Below are 23,041 nucleotides of genomic sequence, written 5' to 3' on the forward strand. Positions count from 1 at the left end.
GAAATAAATAATAAAGCAGGACATGCAACTTTTAAGGGTTAGGAAGTGTTAGTGTTGCCTTTGGTGGTCAGGAAGTAGAGCGCGACTGTGGCTTTTCACTCCTAAGCACTTCTACAGTAGTTACGATCAAGACCACTGGGCTATGAAGACTGAAAGGAAATGAATGTTTGGTGAGACGAGGCGATGGGTTCAAGGCCACAAGAGAAGAACACGGGCAAAGCCTCAGATCAGCTGAGGCGGAAATGCAAGGCTTCTAGCAGCCCAGATTCCCTTGAGATTCCAGAAGGCTTTCTCAGGGGTTCCGGATGCCGCTGTGGCTGAGGGGGGCCAACAAGAGCTGGACTTGTACCACATGTGCCGGGCGGGGGAGTCGCAGCATGTGGTCAGAGGGTGCGAGCCTGTGGGACACCTCACGAAGGCCACAGGCCACCTGCCCCTCTCTTCTCAGACTGGGGTGAGAAGGCAGTTTCTGTGTTGAAATCTCCCGATGCAAACGTAGTGGGGGGCATGGTTTACTTGCCACAAAAGGCTGTTACAACACAGCCCAATAAGCAGGCTATCCTTGGTGCCCTAGGGGACACCCCAGAGGGCTATGTAGTCACCAAGTTTTCTAGAATGGTCTCCTGGCTGACCACTGATGAGGGTCATGGCTTCCTCCTAAAAATGCTGAGCTGTGAAGGCACAGCACTTGGTGTGTGTATGTGTGTGTGTAAGTGCAGTGTGTGTGCCTTCTCTGTGGGCACACTTATGATGGTATGTGCGTAGGGGCTATATCTACCTATGCTTACGTGTGCCTGTGTATACATGTGTTCACATATAGGTGTGGGGCATGTGTCTTTATGTGTGCATGTCTGTGTGCACAGAAGTGCACGTGAGCTCCCATGTGTGCATGTGTGTCTGAGTATGTACACGTAGTATGAGCACAAGCACACACAGCCTATAGGTCGCTTTGCTCAGAGCCCGCTGTTTGCTCCGACTGTCCACATTTTTAAAGCTGTTTCTATCATGATGTGACCGGCCAGATTCACTAGTGGGAAACAGTGGCATCTGACCATTCTTCTCACTCTAGCTGCTAGAAGATTCATGTCTTTCCTGGACTCCAGAGAAAGAGGCTACACCAGGCTATCTTGTAAACTGAGACAGTATAGCAGCAGTGGCCCCTACAGGGAAAACGACTATGGAGAAAGGGGCCACCTACCCTCCCGCTGACACCTGGGGAAGAGTCGATCATGTCAATGCCGGAAGTGCCGGGGAGCACCTGCCCGTTGCAGATGACGTGCGGCACGTAGACGTGGCCCTCGATGCAGCACTCCTTGAACTCCATGTTGTTCTCCGTGAGGGTGCCGGTCTTGTCCGTGAAGATGTACTCCACCTGCGGACACAAGGCTTGTTGACGGGGCCCGGCGTTCACATGCCCTTCTCGGAGAGGGAGAAGCTGCGGCTCACTGCGACCCTAGGATGCTGTGTTTCTAGCATCAATGTTTTCTGTATGAAACAGACTTCAGGTTTTACCCCAAAGATATTTATTCTCCAGCCCAAACTATGAACATGCCGGACCATCCACCCTCCCCCAACCCCGACACAGCCTGACTTGGGAGTTGGAAGCGGCCTTCGCTCTCGCAGGAATAAAGGTGGTTTTCCTTTTCCTGGATGCAAAGCTTCAAAGAACACATCTTCTTAGTCACTTACCAAACTCAAAGATATAAATACAATAAACTTATTCTATAAGGTCTGGGAGGTCAAAAATCACAATATGATTTAAGGTTTAGAAAATAAAACTCAAACAACTGAAAGAACAAAACAAGTATCAGACAGAAAACTGTGAAAAATGTTAAAACACTGCACTTAGTCTTAAACCCTAAATTTAGAGACACTCAGGCCGTGTATTCCTCAGGGACACCTGAAGAAGGTGGGGCCCTGGAATCCAGGTAACATGATGAGTAACATGGGCCTCCAGCTGTCAGAGACCCCTGCTCTGAGCTCAAGGGCAGGGGGGGCCCGGGGCTGAGTCCAGGCTCAGTCCCTCCAGCACACAGGACACAGAGGTATTGTTTAAAATGACAATCAAGTACAGAACTGTGAAGAGCAGAAATGACCTAAAATAAAACCGGCTCTGTACGTTGTGCCTTTTCAGTTCAGTCTCACAAAAATTCTCTTCTATGTCATAAATCCCACAGCAGAAAAGCCTTTTCCAACATGTGTTTGGCTCTAATAAGCAACTTATAAGTACAAAGTAGTGTCTTAGACTATACATATAGTCATACATATTTATATATACTTACTATATATTAACATATTATTTATATATGTATCTGTATATTTATAAACATAAATTACTTTTATATTATATATAAGTATGTCTATTTATATATTATAAAAATATATATATATATCAATATATTTAAAATCTCCCATTCAAAAACTGCTGAGCCTCCATGATCTGGAAAATTAGCAGCATGAGTGAAGACCACATTCACAATGACTGTGCTGTGTGAAGCGAACGATATCCGACTTTGTTTCAAAGTGCGGGTTCACAATCACAGGCACGACCTGCCAGGGTGTAGTGGAGAGTGAATGAGACACCAGAGCTAAGGCACCCACCACAGTGTTGAATGAATAGTGCGGACTATTTCCCTGCATTTCCTCCCCTGAAACACGCCTTTGCAGCCCTCTCTGGGGCTCCTGTGTTAGTACTTCGTTCTCAGACTCACCCTGAGCCAGAATAATTGGCTTCACTATGCACAGCTCCACCACTTTTCCTGTTGCAGGAAAAAATTTTCCTCTGTGAATTTCTCAGTATTACACAAAATATACCATTTTTTATTGCAACGGATATGAAATCTATGGAGGTAACGATTTTCTTGTACCAAGCAACTGGATTACGACGACCACATTGCTGACTGAGACAGCCCTCCACCACGGGGGTGTGGAGCGTCCTAGAGGGACACGTCGAAAGTCAAACTCATGGATCAGCGAAATGTATTACCTTCTAGTAACAAATATCTTTGACCTGAGGGAAGAGGCAGTATGTATCTATCAGAGTCTAACCATCTATTTCCTGTTTCAGTGCCACAGGGAGGTGGATTTCAGCTACTAGTCTAAAATAGCTGTTTGCAAAAATACCACTCAAAAATTTCTTCCTGCTAAAAAAATAATAATAAATTAGCATTTACCAAGTGCCCTCTCTTACAACATACAGGCTGGGAAAAGGTTGGACAGGGGGTGGCGGGAAGGTTCTCACTAAAGGCCGAAGGACCAAGGTGAGGTCGGGAAGACAGCTCTCTCCCTTGATCTCTTTCCAAGGAAGAGGCTGAGTGTGGGGTCAGGTAGACCAGAGTGAGTGTGGGCTCTGTCCCTCATCCAGGTGATCCTGGGTAGCAATGACTCCCAGCCATGGCGGTTCCATTCAACACTGTGGTAGGTGCCTTATCTCTGGTATCTCTTTCAATCTCCACTACACCGTGGGAAGTCATGTACCTGTTATTACACCCATTTTACGGAGTGAGAAGCTCAAGGTGCACAGAGCTCATGTCACCTGCCCATGCCATGAAGTTACCAACGTGGAGCAGGATTTCAATGTAGATATTTTGAATCATGTAATATAGCAGGCTATTGAAACTCCCCAGTGACTCATTTTTCTCATCTTAAAAATGGGATAACTCGCTCACTATCAGAATGAAAGGAAATCAGGGATCAAAGCCGACTGCAATGCCTATGAAGTAGGTACTCAACAAAGGTTCGCTCACTTTTACCCCTTCACCTCAATTTGCAGCATTACCTGGAATGAGCAGCACTTAGGTCATGGATAAGCTTATATCAAACATTTAATGTAATTTTGTATAACTTGTAAATACAAAAACACCACCAACTGTTACATAAGTTAAAAATAAAAAAGATTATATTGTTGTTTTTCACCAAAGGTTATATCTTTTTGTATGAACTAAAATGGAAAAATTGTCATTGGCCCACCTGGATGATTTGCTTACATGATAAAAATCATTTAAAATCTAGATACCTGGGCACATAAAATGGAGGGACTCAATTGTCAAAAGACCAGGAAAGACAAATCAGGAGACACTGACCTGTCCTAACTCTTCGTTTAAGTCTGAGGTGTTGACCAGAGGCCCTTCGCCCATTTCCTCGTCAAACATTTCTTCATCCCAGGTGATGAAATACGAGCCAAGGAACTTCTGCATCTCCACGGTGACATACATGGAAACGGGGATGATGTAGTTGAAGAGAACCATGAAAGCCAGGAAGTCTGTGAACGCCCTGAGAAACTGAGAGAACACTGCGTGATTTCCCACACCCATGGCCCAACCTCACTACCATTTAAAACTTAGGCACAAACCACACAAGTGCGATTTTAAATAAAAGTATTTCAAATGCAAAGATAAGGCTTATTCAGGGGTTGCAGCAGCCACTGGGTTACTTGCCTGTCACTTAAATTTAGAGCTGTGATGGCCTCAGGCCACCCAGGCCTGCGCAGTAGTGGGGGGTAAGGACTGAGTCAGCTGTTAGCCCAACGCACAGTCATGAGACAGAAGGCCTCCCAACAGAGTCAATGGGAAACTTTACATTTTGAGTATTCCAAGTTTTCTTTGAGACTGACAAATGACAAATTAACTTTGTAGTAACCCATAGATGCCAAAAATATCAGTCTGGTACAAATGATTTTATCCTCATTTCTAAGTCATTTAGTGTTATGGGAGGCCCAGTGGAACACAGGAAAGAAGTAAGGACCCTAGTGTGAATTTGCACAAACTCCCCTCCGAAATCAGTGGACCCTTCCTGGTCTGGATTTGTATCAGACCTGCTCTGGCCTCAGTGGGCCCTGGCTGTCATTTACACGCAGCTCAGGTCTACACTGAGTAGACACTGGCCTGCATCTACACACGGCCCCACTTGTACTGGGTACACACTGGTTTAGAGTTGCACATGGCTCAGGTCTGGACTCACTGGGCCCAATCAGAAAACTATATTGTTTTAAGTATAATCAAATTATTTTAATAATCTAGTTTTGGAAAAAATACTTTTAGAAAACATGGAAAACTGACCTGAAGTCCCTCTAAAGAAAAAGTGAAAACAATTCTTGTCCTAATTTCCATATAATTGAGATTCTCCTTTTTTCCATATACTTACTATAAGTAAGTACCATTTACCTCACAATCATTAATGGACATTCACTGAGCATCCTCTAAATATGGGACATTGCACTGGGTTCTGGAAACACTGAAAGCATTTGGGGTGCATCCGTAAAAATTTACTGTGGGAACCAATACCTTTCCAGACTTGTACATTCAAGTATCCAAAGAAAGTAAGTGCAACCAGTGTCTACAGCTAGAGAGGAACTGATACTTTCAATGTCAATGAATGCATCTATAACAATGCTCTAGTCAATCACAAATTCATCACACTCTCATAACATATTTTCATCGCAACAGCCTACAAGGCATCTTTGATTGCTGTAAAGAAAATCACTTTCCATACCAGGTTCCTCTGTCTTTCAGCTTCAGTTTTCTGATTATACCATGGCTCATCTCGGAATGGTTCACTTTGCCACACATATTTCAAGACAGTATTTATCAGTGCTTTACTGATTAGAATGCAGAGGTACACAATGAGGAATACATTCATTGATCTAAAACAGAAGAGCATGATGGTATTTAGTTATTGCTCCCTGAAGAATTGAGACCTTTGCATCTGTGTGACAATATGAACACATTGTGACAAAACAGACTAGAAACAGCACAGCAATGAGTTTCAAAGAACTCCACCCAAGCTCCCAACCAACTGACCCAGTGAAAATAAAACTGAGAGCTCATATCTATCTGAGTCTCCTCTGTGGCATGTGGTTTTAGATGCCACAAGGATAACAGCCAAGAAAAGGAAAGTTTTATAAATAAGGAGAGACAACTCCACACAACTCCACTGCTGACAAGAGTTTCGGCATGGTCTAGGATTCTGTCATTTAAAGAACATCCAGAAATCAATTTCTTCTATCATTAAGCATCAACCAATGAGTTCCAAATTTAGAGATTACCACCACGGAGGAAGAAGGGAAGGAAGTCAACACTAAAGGAAATGACCTCTGTGTAAGGATAATGCTAAGTCTTTAGCCAATGTCTTAGCAGATCTTGTGAAGGTGTGATTTTCCAATATCTATTTCTGAAACTTATTTGTCAATGTAGACATCTAGAAACAAAGCATTCTTGTTTAAGAGTCAAATATCCATTTTCATATTTGAGATAGCCAGAGACGGGCAGGTATTCAAGATCACTTTCCAAGATTGGCATTTCGAGTGGGCAGAAGACACCCTAATAGTCTTCCCCCAAAATCTGGAAGTATTACACAGCCCTTGTTAAGTCATCTGTAACCGCTCAGTGGTCCGCTTCAAATTAAGCACACACTACAACAAGAGGCAAAGATGAAAAAATTTGGGCCACAATTTCTGACCAATTTAATTCACTCCTTGATTTATTTTCACAAGGATTTATGGTTTAATAAAAGAAAAAAACTCTGTTCTTTGCTGATGCTTTCCTCAGTAAAACATATGGTTTTCAATCTCCCAAATTTAAAATGACCCTATTTTAACTTTTTCATGAAAAGGTGGGAAAAGCTGTTGGGTATCTGCAAATGATGTTGAACTGGGACTCTGGGGTGTCCACACGAGAGCCTGTGGAAGTGGGCTGAAGGTATGTGGCCATTTGTGTCCCCACAAAATAAGACAGCTGATCTAAATAATCAGCTTTACTGTCTGTCTAGACACCATGAAGAAATTGTTAATAAGGCCAAGAGGAAAATATCTTCCTATCTACAGTGGTTTGGGATAGTTTTAAGCCATAGACTTTTATGCTCTTCAACAGTGGAGGAAGGAACCTTACTTTTCTACAGCAGATCGTTTCTGGGATTTGGATTGATAATTTAATGCCATCTTGGTTTCCATGCCCGTGTAAATAGCAACACCTATAAAGTAGAAGAATAAAAGTCAGAACAATAACACATGTATTTCCCTTTACATAGTTACACACAGCTATGGTGAAAATGGAAGTTTGGATAGAACAAATTATATTTTTAATTTTACTAAGCAAGCTAGTGGTTTACAGAGTCACACAATAAGATCCTTTAGAGTTGACTAAAGAAATACTTTATTTCCTGCATAGAGAAAAATCTGTCTTTTTTTTTCTAAAGTTCAGATTTTAATAAATTGGGTTTTCCCACAACCAGATACAAATGTATATTTTAAGTTGTCTCATTTTAATTAAAACATTAAAAATAACTCAAAAAAAGGGGGAGCAGATACTAGCAAACAAATGCAGTCACTAAAAGAAATCTATTGCAAAATATACTGTGTGAATTCTTTCATGGGTTAACTTTATGTTGCTGAGTTAAAAACTATAGGCGCTAGATATACAAGTAACAGCCTCAGGTGCCACTACTTTATGTATTGTGGTTATGTATCAATAATGGTTTCCTTAGCGAGGCACAATTATTGCCACCATCAAGTCCACAGTACCTCAAGGCACAAGAGGTGCTTTTGTAGTACCACTGTTTTAATCACTTCAAGTACCCTTAGTTTTAGTGGCTACTATGAATAACTCACTAATTAAAACATTTACCAAAGATTTTCTCAGTGTTCTTTAGCGTGGCTCCTCTAAGAAGCAAGTTTTCCGATCCTAATGGCCTGTAAAGACAAGAATGACCAGAAACAGGGCAATGGAGAAATTACAGCAAGGCATGCTGCAAGGTGAAAATTGATTCGTTTACCTCCCGGACTTCATTTTCAGAGGAAATTGTCTAAATGTTGATTTGCTTGTGTATATTTAGAGTAGACAAGTTAGCCTGGGCCCATGTAAAAGCGTGTGTGGGAGGGTAAGAACCTGCACTGCCGGAGGAATTCTGCTGACTTCTAGCTCTGTGAGCACCTGCTATCCTGGTGCAGCCTTCCTGCGGAACGCAGGCTCTCAGCACCCCCCACCCCCGGCCCAGACCGACTGTGCAAGGTCTGAAGGTCTTAACAGCGTTCTCTAGTTCCTGAGGGGGGTGGGTCAGCTCCACACCAGTGTGACCAGCAGCACCTGGGAACCTATCAGAAGTGTGACCTTGACAAACTGAACCAGAAACCTGCTTCTAAGAGGTCTCAGGTTTGAGGGCCACTGGAGGACTCACAAATGTTCTGGGGAAGTGAAAGGGTGGTGCCTGTGGCTCATGTGGTGCCAGGCCGTTTCTATCACGTCGTTAGGGAGACTCTGCGTGTCTTATGTAAAAAATCATACATTAAGGATGAAGGCTGGGAAACTCTGTGTGCATTTATAAACACTAGCAGTCAAGTCCACAAAAAGCCTCTGAATGCAGGTGGCCCATAAATCTGAAATAACCCATGCTCTGATACTGTGGGGGGAAAGAGGCAACAACCAAGAAATTCAAGTCCTTCATGTAAGGACAAGGACTGCTCTAAGCACTCAATACTCAATAGGGAGCAACAGACAAAATCTCTGCCTTCAGGAGGTTCGTATTCTAGCAGTTCCCCTTGTTGATGGCATAGTAATTTCTTCTCATTTCCCAAGAGTAAAGAAAAATAAGAAGCAGAAGTCAACTTTACAAATTTCGCTCTTGTCAGCATTCTAATGATTTTCTTTGGAAAAAAAAGGGAAAGAGTTAAAAGCGTTTGCTGAAGTTTGCTTTTTCTTTACCAGTGTATTTAATTTCCTTTTAACATGGAATGCTGAGAACCTACTGAACACTATGAACTTAAAATGTGTCAGTATATTTAGCTGATACAGCTCAGGGCTGTGTCCAGCTGAAGGCGAGCAAGAGAGGAGGCTCCCAGGAGTAGAGAGTTGTCTGGGACACACTTGACCTGACGTGTCTGCCCAGGGTTGTCCGATGTCACCCCTCCGCCTGACAGCCAGGACAAGACAGAGCTCCCAGGGCTGCCCCCTTGCTGCTGTCTGGCTGTATTATAAGCACTGTCAGCATCCGTGAACAACACTCTTACAATAATTCATGTTGAATGTGCTTAAGAAAACAAATGGCCCCTTTAAAAAGTGGCTCTGGAAAGTCTAAAAATAATCTACTTTAAAAAGTACTTTGCTTCTAGTTTGGACAGGAGGATGAAGAAAGATTACCCTGAATGGACTATAAGAACATAGTTATATAATTCACAACTGTCCACACCACAAATTCATAAACATCATTAAATATCCAAATATTAAAAGCTAATATTAATTAACATTAAATATCCAAATATTAATAGTATAAATACATTAAATGTAAACTAGAATTGCTCTAAAAATACAGACTGTATTAATAATTATCTTCCCAAGCTGCACAGCATTAAACTTTGTCTAAATATGAAATATAAATAACCTGCAGTGTTTACTTTTTGGATTCGTCCCTTTAGCAAAATGAATAAATCTAAATCTATTAATTGTTCAAACATTAATTCTCCCAAGACACAGAAATACAGGTTATTTCTCCAAAGTAAGTAGGAATTACCTGTAGACTAATATGTATTTAGGGAAGACCATGATGATGATGCCTCCATAAACTCTGAAAAGCACCAACTAACCAGCTGATAAATGATGATAATAAAATTGTGCACAAATTGTTTCCTTAAAACAAATCATTTCAGGAACCTTACAAAGAGATAAGCCCCAACAAATTATATTTCAGTAACTTATTATTTTGTGACAATTTCCCACTGAATTTATTTCTACTTCTGGGCAATTTTTTTTTAAATACATAAAGTACTATAAGGATATTGGCAATTTGGAGACTGCTTACATTGGAAAAAATAATTTCTCTAACAAGTGAAGTTTACAAAAAAGGTCAACTTCGAAACCTACTACAGTCAATTTCTTAATCTGTAGATCTCAAATACATCGCAGCAAAGGACTGCCAGAATCTTGAAACAGTGTCCGATGAAACAGCCCTGTGCAGTCCTAAAAAGCAGAAGCAGCCCAGACAGGAGAGACGGGGGCTAGATGACAGTGGATCACTTGTCCTGACCACAGGTGGATGAGCAGACTCACTTGTGACCCAAACAGGTCATAGCCAGTGCCCAGGCAAAAGGTTCCTACAGCCCCAAATAGATATGAGCCTGAGACAGGCCCTTGTGAGACACATCCCCTTAAGTCTAGATGAAATGTATCCCAGTAATGATTCTGCATAGATTCAAACATTCCAATAAAAGGGCTTCCAAGTCAAAAATCTTTTAACTTCACAGTCGATACCATACTTGCCTATAAGTTATGAAACCACACCTTCTCTTTTGCCTTGGAACTGTTAAATGGACTCCTGAACTTGCCCTGCCAGGAGAAGACCCTCAGTGGATTCTGGTCAGAGAACATTTTCCATGAGCGTCATTGGTTTGCTAACACACACAGCTATGTATACAAAAGAAATTAGAAAACACTAGAACCTGGACCTCTGGGAAAGTTGAATTCTACTTTCGAAATCCAACAGAATGGCAACAATGAAAAAACTCTTATCAGCAAAAGGATCCACTTATAATTAAAAAATAGATGAAAATCTCTGAAAGTGTTCCGAAGAAGCACATCGCCTCACCTCACCACGGGGTCATTCTGATCACTGTAAACATTTATGCGGCCCACAAACCTGGCAACAGAAAAGTCAGGTTACCGACATGGCAGCAACACGACGGGAGACAGACCGGAAGTGCCCTGTCCTACAGACCCGCCTCCCTGTTTCTAAGGAAGAAAGAGATGGGTGCTCATGACCTGGGATTCTTTACTCAAAAGCACAGCCACATGTAGCTAAAGCACTCTACCCCCCCCTCCCCCATTTCTTAGTTTACTTCCTGTTCTTATTAACCTATGCCTTAAATTATTTACCTTAAACTCACTTCCTCCAAATACAGAAAATTATTTTTTCTTCCTCTTCTAATGTTTGTATAAGTAGCTATATACTGAAATGTTGCTGAACTCTGAAAATATGTAAGTAACCTATTTTTAGCCCAGTCTTAACTTTTAAGCAGTGATCTACATTCTCTTTCCAAACAACCATGCCACTAGACTATTTGGGGCGGAGAGCAAGAACAGTGCTTAGGGGATAAAGAGATACTTAAGGGGAACACAGATCTGGCTTACTTGTAGAGGTCGGGCTGGGGCTGCTCGCACTCAATGGTAGCATGTAGGCCGTCTATATCTTCTTCAGTATGAAATCCCTTTGTGTCTTGAACTGCATAATGTGTCTACAGATTGACAAGAACCGTGAATTCACAACAAAATGAACAACACAAATCTAGCAGTCCCTGCCTCCAATCCCAGCGCAGCATCAACATCTAATTTTTTTGTGCATGGAAATACGGCAGATTACAAAGCTTGGTTAGCATATAAGGGAAGTATAATAAAGAACTTGCAAATATTAAAAAGTTGTAGAATTATAGACTACTACTGTTATTCCTACATCTATTAGGTTCCAGAAAGTTCTTCCATCCTTACCCAGTACCCTCAACTTAAAATTAATAGCAATGATGGGATTTCTTCAAAATTGGACACCTCGATTTATCTGTCATGATGGTGACTGCTGATTCGGAAACAAATTTAAGAGCTAAAATATTCCTTTTTGTTTATATAACACCCTATCGTTTATAGAGTGCTGCCAATCAACATCAGTAACCGCCCTCTCCCAACACTGTTCAGGGAGTGTAAACTTTCTGCATAGCTTCTCGGCCTCACCCGAGGGCTCCTAAAACCTGCATGCTCATCAGAATCCCCATGGAGGGCTTGTAAAAGCACTGACTCATGGACACCACTTGGATCATGTTAGAAATGCAATTCTCGCCTGACCTGTGGTGGCGCAGTGGATAAAGTGTCAACCTGGAAACACTGAGGTTGCCGGTTCAAAGCCCTGGGCTTGCCTGGTCAAGGCACATATGGGAAGTGATGCTTCCTGCTCCTCCCCCCTTCTCTCTCTCTCTCCCTCTCTCTCTCACTCTCTCTCCTCTCTATAATGAATAAATAAAATCTTTAAAAAAAAAAAAAAAAAAGAATCCTTTAAAAAAAAAAAAAGAAGAAATGCAATTCTCAGGCCCCATCCCAGAGTTTCTGATGCTGCAGTTACGAGGTGGGGCCTGAGGACTGCATTTCTAACATGATCCTACGTGATTCCTATGCTGCTATTCCAGGAGACCGCTGGCTCAGACGGTATTAGTAAGCATGAACAGGAGAGCTCGCCTTGGGAGGAGAGAGGAAAGAAGCACTCATGCATGAGGGCATGGTGAAGGCAAACGCGCCTCCAAATCTCTTTTTCTCTTTCTCTTTAACAGTCAAGAGTTAGACAAATACAATGTCCAATAAATAAAAACAAACAGGAGATAGGATCATTGCAGCAGCAGCACTTACAACATTACGGGCATTTATTGTGTATCAAGCACCTTGGAAAATTTTCTTTCTTTCTTTTTTTTTTTTTTTTTTTTTTAATATTTTCCAAGTGACAGGAGAGGAGATAGAGAGACAGACTCCCGCCTGCACCCTGACCAGAATCCACCCAGCAATCCCCTTCTGGGGCCGATGCTCTGCCCATTTGGGGCCATGATTGCAACTGAGCTATGTTTAGCACCCCAAAGCAGGTGCTCTGTGGAGCTATCCTCAGCGCCCAAAGACAATGTGTTCGACCATTCGAACCAATTAAGCCATGGCTCTGGGAGGAGGAGAGAGAGAAAGAGAGAGAGAAGGGGGAGAGGATGGGAGGGGAGGGGTGGGGAGGGCAGAGAAGCAGATAGTTGCTTCTCCTATGTGCCCTGACCAGGAATTGAACCCGGGACATCCACATGCTGGGCAGACACTCCACCACTGAGCCAAACGGCCGGTGGGGGGTGAGGTGGATTTTCTATTTACACCCTTGCAAGATCCCCTGAAAAACAGGTTAATCATTATTATGGATGTGAAAAGCGCAGGAGTCCGACTCCCCTACTCTCCTTTGAAGAAAAGGGCTCAGATCTATCCAGCCCCCAAACCAAACCAAATGCACAGAAATGACACCAAAGGGCACACATTTAAGATGTTGAGCACAACACACAAAAGGTCAAAGTAAATCACATATTCTAATATCTGCCAGTTCTGGTCTGCTATAAAATTTTACCCTGAAAAAACTGATACACCTGGAGGCCTGCAGCATCTGTGTACTAGTGATGCTGAGACACATTTGAGCAGCGACACCTCTCCCGTGGGACGAGGTGGAGAGGGCAGCCCACTGGCAACGATGAGTGTGTGTGTGACTCCATTTGTGTTGTTTATTTATTACACACTTTATTTGTACAACTTGGTTATTAGAGAGAATGATACGAGGAGACTTAGAGATGTTTACTGTCAGGAGGGACAGGAACATAAACTCCCCACACTCCAGAGGCCAGAGGCAGGTTACAATAAACACCTGACAATCAACCAGGGATTTCCATTCCCAGAATAATTGTGGGTCACAACTGCTTGTGCCAGAATGTCAATTCTCTGGGGATATGCTACATAGAAAATGTGATAGTAAATGCTGAAAAAAAACTTTATTCAAAGATACCATGAATTAGCCATAAAAGAATGGTATTTCCTTTAGCATTTTTGCAAAGGAAAATTCTCTCTCCCATCCTAGAAAGTATCTATATTCATAGGTATTGTTTAAGCATTGTGTTAGAGTTGCAATTTTGTGAGCTAACGCCTTAGAAAGGGTTGAATTCATTGATACATTCTCATTTTTATAAACTCCTTGGAAGCTTCCAGATTTTTAAAATAATGAAAACCTTAAAATCAATAGCGATATGTTCTATCCTTTCATGATTATTAATTAAAAGTTTGTAGCATCAGCTACCAGTACAGAATTCCATACTGAATGTAAGAAATTAATTATAACTTCAGATATTAAAATATTTTAACAAAAAGACACTCATTGACGTCACAGTGAGGCAAAATCTAGATTCATGTATGACTTTTCATGTAATTCTGGAATAGTAAAGACACTAATTTTGACTGGTAAAACGAAAACTTTCAAAATTTCAAAAATATATTTACTACATCCTTAATTTGGAACCTCCACTAAATGAAGCCATTTCTGTTACCTCAAGATAGTTGTTACATACACCGAGGGGGGAAAGAAACAAGTAGAAAATAGAAAGAAGCAAAAGCTGGGAAAAGATATGGCCAGCACCACTCCCTGGGTTTTCATTGAAAATACTGAATTTCCAACCATGAAGTGGTTTCTAGCCACACAAGCACAGCTGGGACGGAAGGGAAGGCACTGTATGGGGTCTCTGATAAAAGAAAGGCACATTACTTTGTGACTCGATTCTCCATCTAAGCTGGCAGTTGTCACGTGGCAGGTCCCGTCTCCACGGCTGCTGGAGAGGAAGATCAAGTCACAGGGGAAGGTCTCATCCTCCTTGACCATGACAATGTCCCCAACCTGCAGAAGGACAGCATCATTACGTGAACCCGTCTCCGTGCAGCAGTCTTCTTTCCCTGAAGTGTCAGTTGGCACTCACAGACACCATTATGGTATTTGTTTACAGGAGGCACTGTAGATACTAATGCGATTCTAGAGAAAGATCATTCCCCAGGCGTTCTGCCCAACCCAAGATGGCCAGGTGAGGTTTCAATGTACCAATTTTAGATCTGTGAAGCATCAAAGTGCATGATGATTGAATATTTTGCAATGGAAATATAGACAATCATCCGTAACAGGATTATCCTTGATTCAGCCCAACAGGATGAATTCTAGTGTTTCATTAATGTGTCCACGTGGGAATTATTCTTGTAGGAAGATGCTGATTTAACACTAGGTGTCCTATAAACCGGGTATGAGAGTTCTAAAAGCTGGCTGAACAAAAGAACCAAGACACTGCCCATATCACTCAAGCATAATTAAGAATAAAGCAGAAGTAGCAATCACATTACAAAAACTAGAGCAAAAATGAGTCATGGAATGTTTTTCATACAGATTTTTAAATAAGACAAAATCATCCATTTCAGTATCATCACCAAGTAAGAATAACATCTAAATGACCTCCTAGGAAGACCCTTTTTCTTCCATTGTGACTTTAGATGTTGTGTCTAGCAGGTAAATGACCATCAAACCCCCACAAATCAGGGTGACTAGCTAGAGGGTTTAAAATCCTTCCAATCACTTGGATGTTCCTACAGCTACTTGCAAGGTGCTTCCAAAATCAGGACATCACCATGCTTCTCCTTTACTATAGGTGTTGTTCCCTGTCAGTCCATTATTGACCCAGCTGAGTGTCCAACAACTTAAAATGGGAGGTTTATTCTTCAAAAAGATCTTTCGGTTTAGTGAAATTCCTACTAAAATCCCAACAAAGATTTTTGTAGTCCGGGATAGGCTTAAGCTAAAATGTATAGAGAAAGGTACAGACTCTGATAACTACAACACCTTGATTAAGGAGAATGAAGTGCGGGCGGCATCCCTCTGCCCAGCTGCAGGCTTCCTGTGCAGCTGCAGTAACGAGGGCTGTGGTATGGAGGACTAGCACAGCGACCAGTGAAGCAGAGCAGAGAACAGCGGCGCTGACCTACATAGATATGCTTCCTGACTTCTGACAAAGGTAAGAAAGCAATTCAACGGAGAAGGAACATCTTTTCCAGCAGATGATAGTAGAACAATTGGGTAGTCATAGGCAGGGAAAAAACAAAAAACAAAAAGGAAACTTTGCCCTAAACCCCACATTTTACATGAAAATTAATTTCAAATGGATTATGAGCTAAAACTGTTGGGGGAAAAATTATAGGGGAACATCTTTGGGCTCCAGATGAGGCAAAAAGCTCTTAATCTTGACACTAAAATTATGATCCATAAAAGGAAAAGTCAATACATTAGATTCCCATCAAAATTTAAATTTTTTGCTTTGTGAATACCCCATTAAGGGATTTCTGACAAAGGTCTAACAGTTAGAAAGTATGAACTTCCAAAATTCATCAGCAAAAACCCTAAAGTAATCCAACTAGAAAACAGGTAAAGACACGAAGAGTTTTTCCCTCCCACAGAAAAGGATGTACAAATAAGCACATGGAAAGATACTCAACGTAGTTAAGTCATAAGGGAAACGCAAATTTAAACCACACTGAGATATTAGAACGACTTAAAAAAAAAAAAAAAAAAAAGGCAATGCCCAAACTTTAGTCTGTGCTGGTGAGAAGGTGGAGGAGCTGGATCTGTCACACATTACTGATGAGAATGTAAAACTATCCAACACTCTGCGAAACTGTTTGGCAATTCATTTTAAAATTAAACACGGATTTACTAAATGACCCAGCAATTCAACTCTTGAGGTCTGATGCCAGAAAAATGGAAACTTTATCCACACAAATGTTCATAGGAGCTTTATTCATAACAGCCCCAATTGTTGAATGTAAGTAAACTCTGTTCTACCTCCCACCACGGTCACATCAATAAAAGGAAGGAGCTGCTGCTGATGCACACACCTGGGTGAAATCAAGGGAATTACGCTGAGCGAACAAGGTCAGTCCCAAAAGGTTTCAGAATGCATGATTCCATGTATGTAATGACATTCTTGAAATTACAAAATTTTAGGTTGAACAAATTAAAGGTTTCTTTTCTAATAGCTTTGTGCATTCTCTTAAGTCCTGAGCCATTCTGGCCCCTGAGAGATGCCTCGTCACTAGGAGAGCCTGATCTTCCTTCCTTATCTCACATAGTTGATTTAGAATCCTCTGGTTAGAACAGGCTGGATACAGAGTATACACTTCCCATAGGAGATCAGTGCATTAGAAACTCAATTTTCTGCTGGTGGACACTGTCTAGGTTTGTTTTCTAAAGAAAGAGATGTTTGTTAAAAGTTACAAAGTGCCAGTTACAAGAATAGTCACGGGGATCTAAAGTACAACGTAGGAATAGTCAATAATATTGTAGTAACTGTGTATGGTGTCAGGTGGGTACGAGACTTTCTAAGTTATCTAAATGTATAATCACTGTTGTACACCTGAAACTAATATTGTATGTCAACTGTAATTGAAAAATATTTTAATAAAAAAAAGTACAGAAACTCTGCAAAAGAAATATTGTTGTTCAAGGAAACTGCATTTAGGGCCTGGCCTGAGGGAGCCTGTTAACATGTGTACGGGACCCCCACTGCTGTTTACAAGGCTGTGAGGCCCATGCTCCCAGTGCTCCCCTCTCTGACCCCATGACCACTGGGAACACATCACCAGTAGAGGCTGAGGGAGCGCAACCAGAATTGCTGAAACACCTGGACAACAAAATTCCAAAGCAAAGAAAATGTTTAAAAACTTAAAAATACATACAATAGTGTGTTTAATACTCATAACATCTGGAAGTAGGTTAACAAAAATGGATCGCATGCTGATGACATGGGAACAGACCTCCTGATGTGTTCTCTCTCTCTTTTTTTTTTTTTAATTTATTTACTCATCTTAGAGAAAGAGACAGAAACCCTCATTTGTTGTTCCACTTAGTTGTGCATTCATTGGCTGCTTCTTGTACGTATCCTGACCAGGGATCACACCTGCAGCACTGGCATACAAGGATGATGCTCTAACCCGCTGAGCTACCCGGCCAGGGCCTGAGGTGTTCCTGTATCCTAGACCCTGACCCTCCCCTGAGACAACCACCGCTCCCCAGGCTGACGGGGCTGCCCCTCTTCAGGGAGCGCCTGGAAGCAGAGGCCCACTTTTCTGTCTCTTCGCACGAGGGCAGGCACTGCTTCTTCAATGCAACTTCCTGGTGCCCCCACCACGATTCCGGCCGGGGAAGCAGTCCCGAGTGACAATGAGGGAAGGGGGGTGGGGGAGAAGAGGTGCGGGCAGGTGACAAGGACTGGAAAGGATGACACGAGGACTCGGGGCGCCACCTCTAGGTTCACAACTAAACGTTACTCTGGAACAAACTGTAAAGATTATACTTATCATTTGTACAAATATAGGTGCTTCTAAACGGTGTGAATGTAACCCACTTAATTTAAGCATATATTTAAAAACATAAAATGACATAGCTTACACTAAGTCATTGGAAAAATTAAAATGAAACTTTCAGTGAGGTTTCAGAGCCAATTTCTGTAATTTCCAACTAGCGCAGTTTATATTAATATGATTTTACTTTGTTCTAAAACAGACTTTCTAAAAGTGTTTAGAGCTTTCCTTGTCTTGACTGGTTAGTATAATCCAGCAATTTTCAACTGGTGCGTCACAGAACTTTCAAAGCACTCAAAAGGTACCTATTCAGTCAGGGGCACTGACCACTTTACTCTTAGACTGTCCAATAAAAAAATGACAACAGCCAACCCAACGCAATTTTTATGAACGAATTAAAATTATACCACTTTTTAAAGTCAGATTGGTAAAAAAATATATATATAATGAATTTTTTGGTGTGGTGCAGAATTTTAATAACTAGTTTATGTGTGCCATGAGATGAAAAAGGATGAAAATCACTAGTATAACTCATAAACTTTAGATAACCTTGGTGGGGCTGCTGACAGTGGGGGAGCCTCTTTGGGGGGGGGGGATATACGGAACATTTCTGTACCTTTGGTTCAATTTTGCTATGAACGTAAACCTGCTCTAAAAAATCTAGTTTATTAAAACTTTAAAAAAAAGAAAATGACAGTGTAGGAGTTTGCCTGAAATATTACTTCTCCAATAAGAAAACCTGTTACATTTTTGTTTTAAATTGCTACTGGTTTACAGCCAGTCAAACGTGTCGGTTGCTCCTTACTCTCAGCTTGCGGCTCTGCTTCCGAACCAACTTGCCGTGCTGGATAAAATGGACGGGGCACTGGTTCATGGCATTATCCGCTTTATGTCGGAGCCAGTCTTCGTAGCCCTGAGGAAAAGAAAGAATCCCATGTGACAAGTGAGAGAAACCAGAGTCCCTCAGCTCTGCGCCAGTCCTTCTGGACTTGGCTGCGACGGGCCAGTACTGTGAGTAAGATACACAAGTGCTGTGGCCGGGAGCCCGGTGGTCCCCACGCTCCCAGCCAGGTCCATGAGAAAGACTAATGGGGCCACAGTACAACCAGCAGTCACCTTTCATTCTCCTTTTCCTCACACCTGAAACCCACCCACCGGTAAGTCCTGGCAATTTTACCTCAAATGGACTCTAAATACCCCACTTCTTCATGTGCCTTGGCTACCACAGTGACCAAGGTCCAACTCTTCCTTGAACTCTAGAAGGTGGGCCCTCCCTGGATTGAATGGGGACATGACTAGCCCTGTCATATCTGGGAGCCCCAACTCTATACCATCTAAGAGGGTTTTCCCAAACTTTCTCCTGCCTAGACATGTGTGGAATGGTCATTCTCAAGTCCACGGTGGTGACATGCCAGGCAGCTCACTGCCAGGGGGCATGGTTTGGGGCCCCTGAGGGGCCAGGGCCTGCTAATGGCCTGAGGTCTGGGGCAGAGGTCATCTGGGTCCCCTTCCACTGGGTTTCCCTGGTTCCCAGTCCAAGGGAATGTAGCAGAGAGGCCCCACCACCAGCACTGCAATGCCCTGCAGCGCACATGTGGGTGCACGAGAAGCGCACGGCTTCTCGGCGCCTGCCTCCTCCCTGCAATGTCTTGTTCAGCATTATCATCTCTAGGGTCTACAAAAAGCCCCCAGACACAAAAGAAGCTCCATCAACTATGTAAAATAAATGCATGAGGGATATGTGTTATGCAGGGGATTAGGAAAGAAAAATACTTTTTTAACGATATGCCTGCACTGTGTTCCACTCGGTCTTTCTGGGTCTTCTGCCTGGTTTTCTTGTCTCCACTCTGCAACTCAGTGCAGGAGGATGCATTTTTTTAAGGCAAATCAAGACATACATAAAAGAATCAAAAATAATTTCCCCAAATCAGTTTTCACCTTTTATATTACAAAGGTGTTATGTGGTCTATGAACAAAAATAAGAAATACATAAAACACATCCCAAAAACAGAAACTAAAAATGCCTTAATTTTATCACTCCACAAAGACTGTTAATATATAAATTATTACTATAGCCATATAATTATATGTAACTATAATTCTAGCCTATGGGGGTGTAGTTTATCAAAATTAGAATCATACCGCACACACTATTCTACTTCATGCTCTTGATATATCATGGACATTTTTCCATAGCAATTGGGTTGTAGTTATAAATATTACTTCTGATAAACTTCTTTACAATTCTATTTTTGTGCACATGCATTACATATTCTTAGTATCAATTCCTAAAAAGAAAATGTTTGAGTCAAAAGATGAGTAAGATTTTTTGGCTTTTAAGCTGAACAAAAGTCCTCAAGACACCTGGCACTAATTATATTTCCACCAGCTGAACTTAAATATTCTACTTTGAAAAGCACAAGGCAGCCTACATACTGTATATCGCCTGAATATGTCTTTTATTGGATCTGGCCACCCAGATTCTTAGCAACTGAGTAAATAGCCCGATTCACTTTGTGATACCCACAGAAAGTTGGGTATAATTCTCCAGGCACATATGCATTTTACTGATTGTAACAAAGATTGAAAATTACCACTATTAGATGTTCCTATGTCAATCCAGACACTGGCTCAAGTGTTGGAAAAGCAGCCTGACCTAATTCTTATAACTAACAACTCTGCTAAATCGTTTTGGTCTTAAATAAGCACAATTTCAAATGCTTTCAACTTTAAAAATCTTCCCCCAGTAAAAGAAAACACACTCTTTCCAACCAAGAGTTTGGGGTTTTCTAGATTGATTAACATGCCTTTTGAGTTGGGTTTCGCTGGATGTAAAACTGCATTTGAGTTAAGGATGATGAATTACTTTTTCTCTGTAATATTTCCCAGCACATGAAAGAAAAACCAGGTGGCTAAAAGAGCTGTCTGCACCTCCAGATGTGGCTACACATCTGTACCCGTGAGCTGTCATGTGGTGGAAATTTTCTGAAACTAGGGAGTAGTTAGGGTTGCCACACTAACCTGGCTAAATGCATAGTGGAAATAACTATGACAAGTTCTTTTTACTGTTAGTTACTGGCTTTATCCATTAGGACCAGTGAGTTGGGAGTTAGCATGTTCTTTATGAAGCCACATCCCAGTCTCTCTGTAGGTACCAGATCCTCGCAGTTAAGGTGGTCGAGAACAAAGCTAGGTTAAACAACTCATCTAAAATCAGACACCATCACTGGTTGAGTCAGTGTGAAAACTATAGTTTCTTCCTCAAACTCACAGGGCACCAAATTAGCAACTAAATCATATAATCTCTATTATTTTAACTCAAGTATCAATCTAAAAAAGTTATAAAAATGAATTTTAGAACATAAAAGTTTTTTGTGAACTAGCTAAAACAAACTTTGCTTTGGATAAGAGGCAACATCATACAACAAAGATAATGACCTTTTTCCTCTGTCTGCAAAATTCTTACCTGTTTGATAGCTGTGACAGTAATGACAAAGAACAGTGGAAGTCCGCTCGTTACTGGACTCGTAGGTGTATCAATAATCAACTGCAATTAAAAGAGTTGTAGAGCCATTTTCAAAAACATGTATTAGTGACATTAGACAGACTGGTTGTCCCTGTTATACTATCCAATATTTGCTTTCACTTATTTTAAATTGCTTTCCTGATACCTCACCACTACAGATAAATCAGGTAAGAAGTAAATCATCCTCTTTTACTATCAAACTGAGGGCAGTTCTTTATAATTAAGGGAAATGCTTAAGAAAACCATGTTAGCAGTGGCAAAGATGCAAGTCTGATAGCAATGTATATTTCACTCTTTTTTTTTTAGCTAGAGATAAAGAGAAAGACAGAGACAGACAGGAAGAGAGGAAGATGAGAAGCATCAACTTGTAGCTACAGCACTTAGTTGTTCATTGATTGCTTCTCATATGTGCACTCATGGGGGCGGGGGGGGGGAGGTGTCACTCAAGCCGAGCCAGTGACCCCTTGTTTAAGCCAGTGACCTTGGACCTAAAGACAGTGACCTGTACATTTCATTTTAATTTACTACTCTGCTTCTGGTGCCACACTTTACACTATCTGGATAACTTAACGTTGGGGAAATTATAAAAGTCCTTTTGATTTTATTTTTTACGACTGAAAAAAACTGGACTGCTGTTCTTAAAACATACCTGACCTATTGTTACCAAATTCACACCTCATTGCAATTTTCACTCTCCTTTTCTTCCTCCACTTCTCTCTCTCTTTCTCTTAACATTTTCTTTGGAGAATCTATGCATACTTAGGAAGTACAATAATGATCAGCTGGCCGTTGAATTCCTCCTAAAGATCAGAAAGCTCCTGACCCCCTGCCCCACCTCCGGTGCTGGAAGGGAACCACAACCAACTCAAAGACAGTGCTCGTGTGCATGTTTTAGCGTACAGGCCTCTCTAAAGCAACACACTTGTCCCTGAAGAAAATAAAGGAAGGAACTGTAGATAAGCGGCATCAAGTCCTTGTTCCTTCTTCTGAGCAAACCATAGTCGGTCACCTGGGAAAATAATGTTACTCATTTAGATTTATTTGAGGTGGCAAAAGAAAGGTTACTGGCCTTACCTGTACCAGAAATATGATAAGAAAATAAAAGTTGGCGATTCTTCTGAATTGTTCAAATAAGTTCTTGGGTATGAAGTTCCAAAATGTGTACTGTAGGAAAGAACAGAAAGGTGTCATTCTGATCACATTTTACTTTCGTGTTACTCCACTACATAAGGAGCGCTGGGTATCAAAGTACACGGTGTTTAGTTTTAGATATAAAACTCAGAATTCAAAATTTAGAGTGTTTGCGGACATTTTATCAATTTGTTGACTACAAAAACAAACTGCTAGTAGAAAATGTGTTCTCCAAAAGTAGGCTATGTGAGTTACCTCGTTCCAGAATATTCAAGGTAATGCAAAGTAGCTTAATAATAGTTTTATTAAAATGTCTTCCATAAAATAGAAACCTATGATCGCTAACTCAAAATATACAAGTTTAGTATTTTTCCTTGATTGAAATTTCTTCATAAACTCTTTTTTTGTATGCGTGACAGTGTGACTAGACGCTAACAGAAAGCCAAAAAGAAGTCCATGTTATTAGATGGTC

The 23,041-nt window shown here is 41.4% G+C and overlaps 1 protein-coding gene across 6 annotated transcripts in view; it reads right to left on the minus strand.

Annotated features, from left to right (window-relative positions):
• The window catches only part of ATP11A (ATPase phospholipid transporting 11A), a 150,580-nt gene that overhangs the window by 43,833 nt on the left and 83,706 nt on the right, over positions 1–23,041 (minus strand). For all 6 annotated transcript variants that reach the window (XM_066380531.1, XM_066380530.1, XM_066380534.1 and 3 more), the window contains exons 3-13: positions 22,513–22,602; positions 21,379–21,459; positions 18,718–18,825; positions 14,287–14,415; positions 11,112–11,215; positions 10,570–10,620; positions 7,620–7,684; positions 6,885–6,966; positions 5,491–5,641; positions 4,083–4,280; positions 1,199–1,372 (exon numbers count right to left, since the gene is read on the minus strand). In XM_066380531.1, coding sequence (XP_066236628.1) covers positions 1,199–1,372; positions 4,083–4,280; positions 5,491–5,641; positions 6,885–6,966; positions 7,620–7,684; positions 10,570–10,620; positions 11,112–11,215; positions 14,287–14,415; positions 18,718–18,825; positions 21,379–21,459; positions 22,513–22,602 — 1,233 coding nt within the window. The remainder of the gene's footprint in view (positions 1–1,198; positions 1,373–4,082; positions 4,281–5,490; positions 5,642–6,884; positions 6,967–7,619; positions 7,685–10,569; positions 10,621–11,111; positions 11,216–14,286; positions 14,416–18,717; positions 18,826–21,378; positions 21,460–22,512; positions 22,603–23,041) is intronic.

The sequence above is a fragment of the Saccopteryx leptura genome, chromosome 4, assembly GCF_036850995.1.
Source record: "Saccopteryx leptura isolate mSacLep1 chromosome 4, mSacLep1_pri_phased_curated, whole genome shotgun sequence".
NCBI classification, from domain to species: Eukaryota; Metazoa; Chordata; class Mammalia; order Chiroptera; family Emballonuridae; genus Saccopteryx; species Saccopteryx leptura.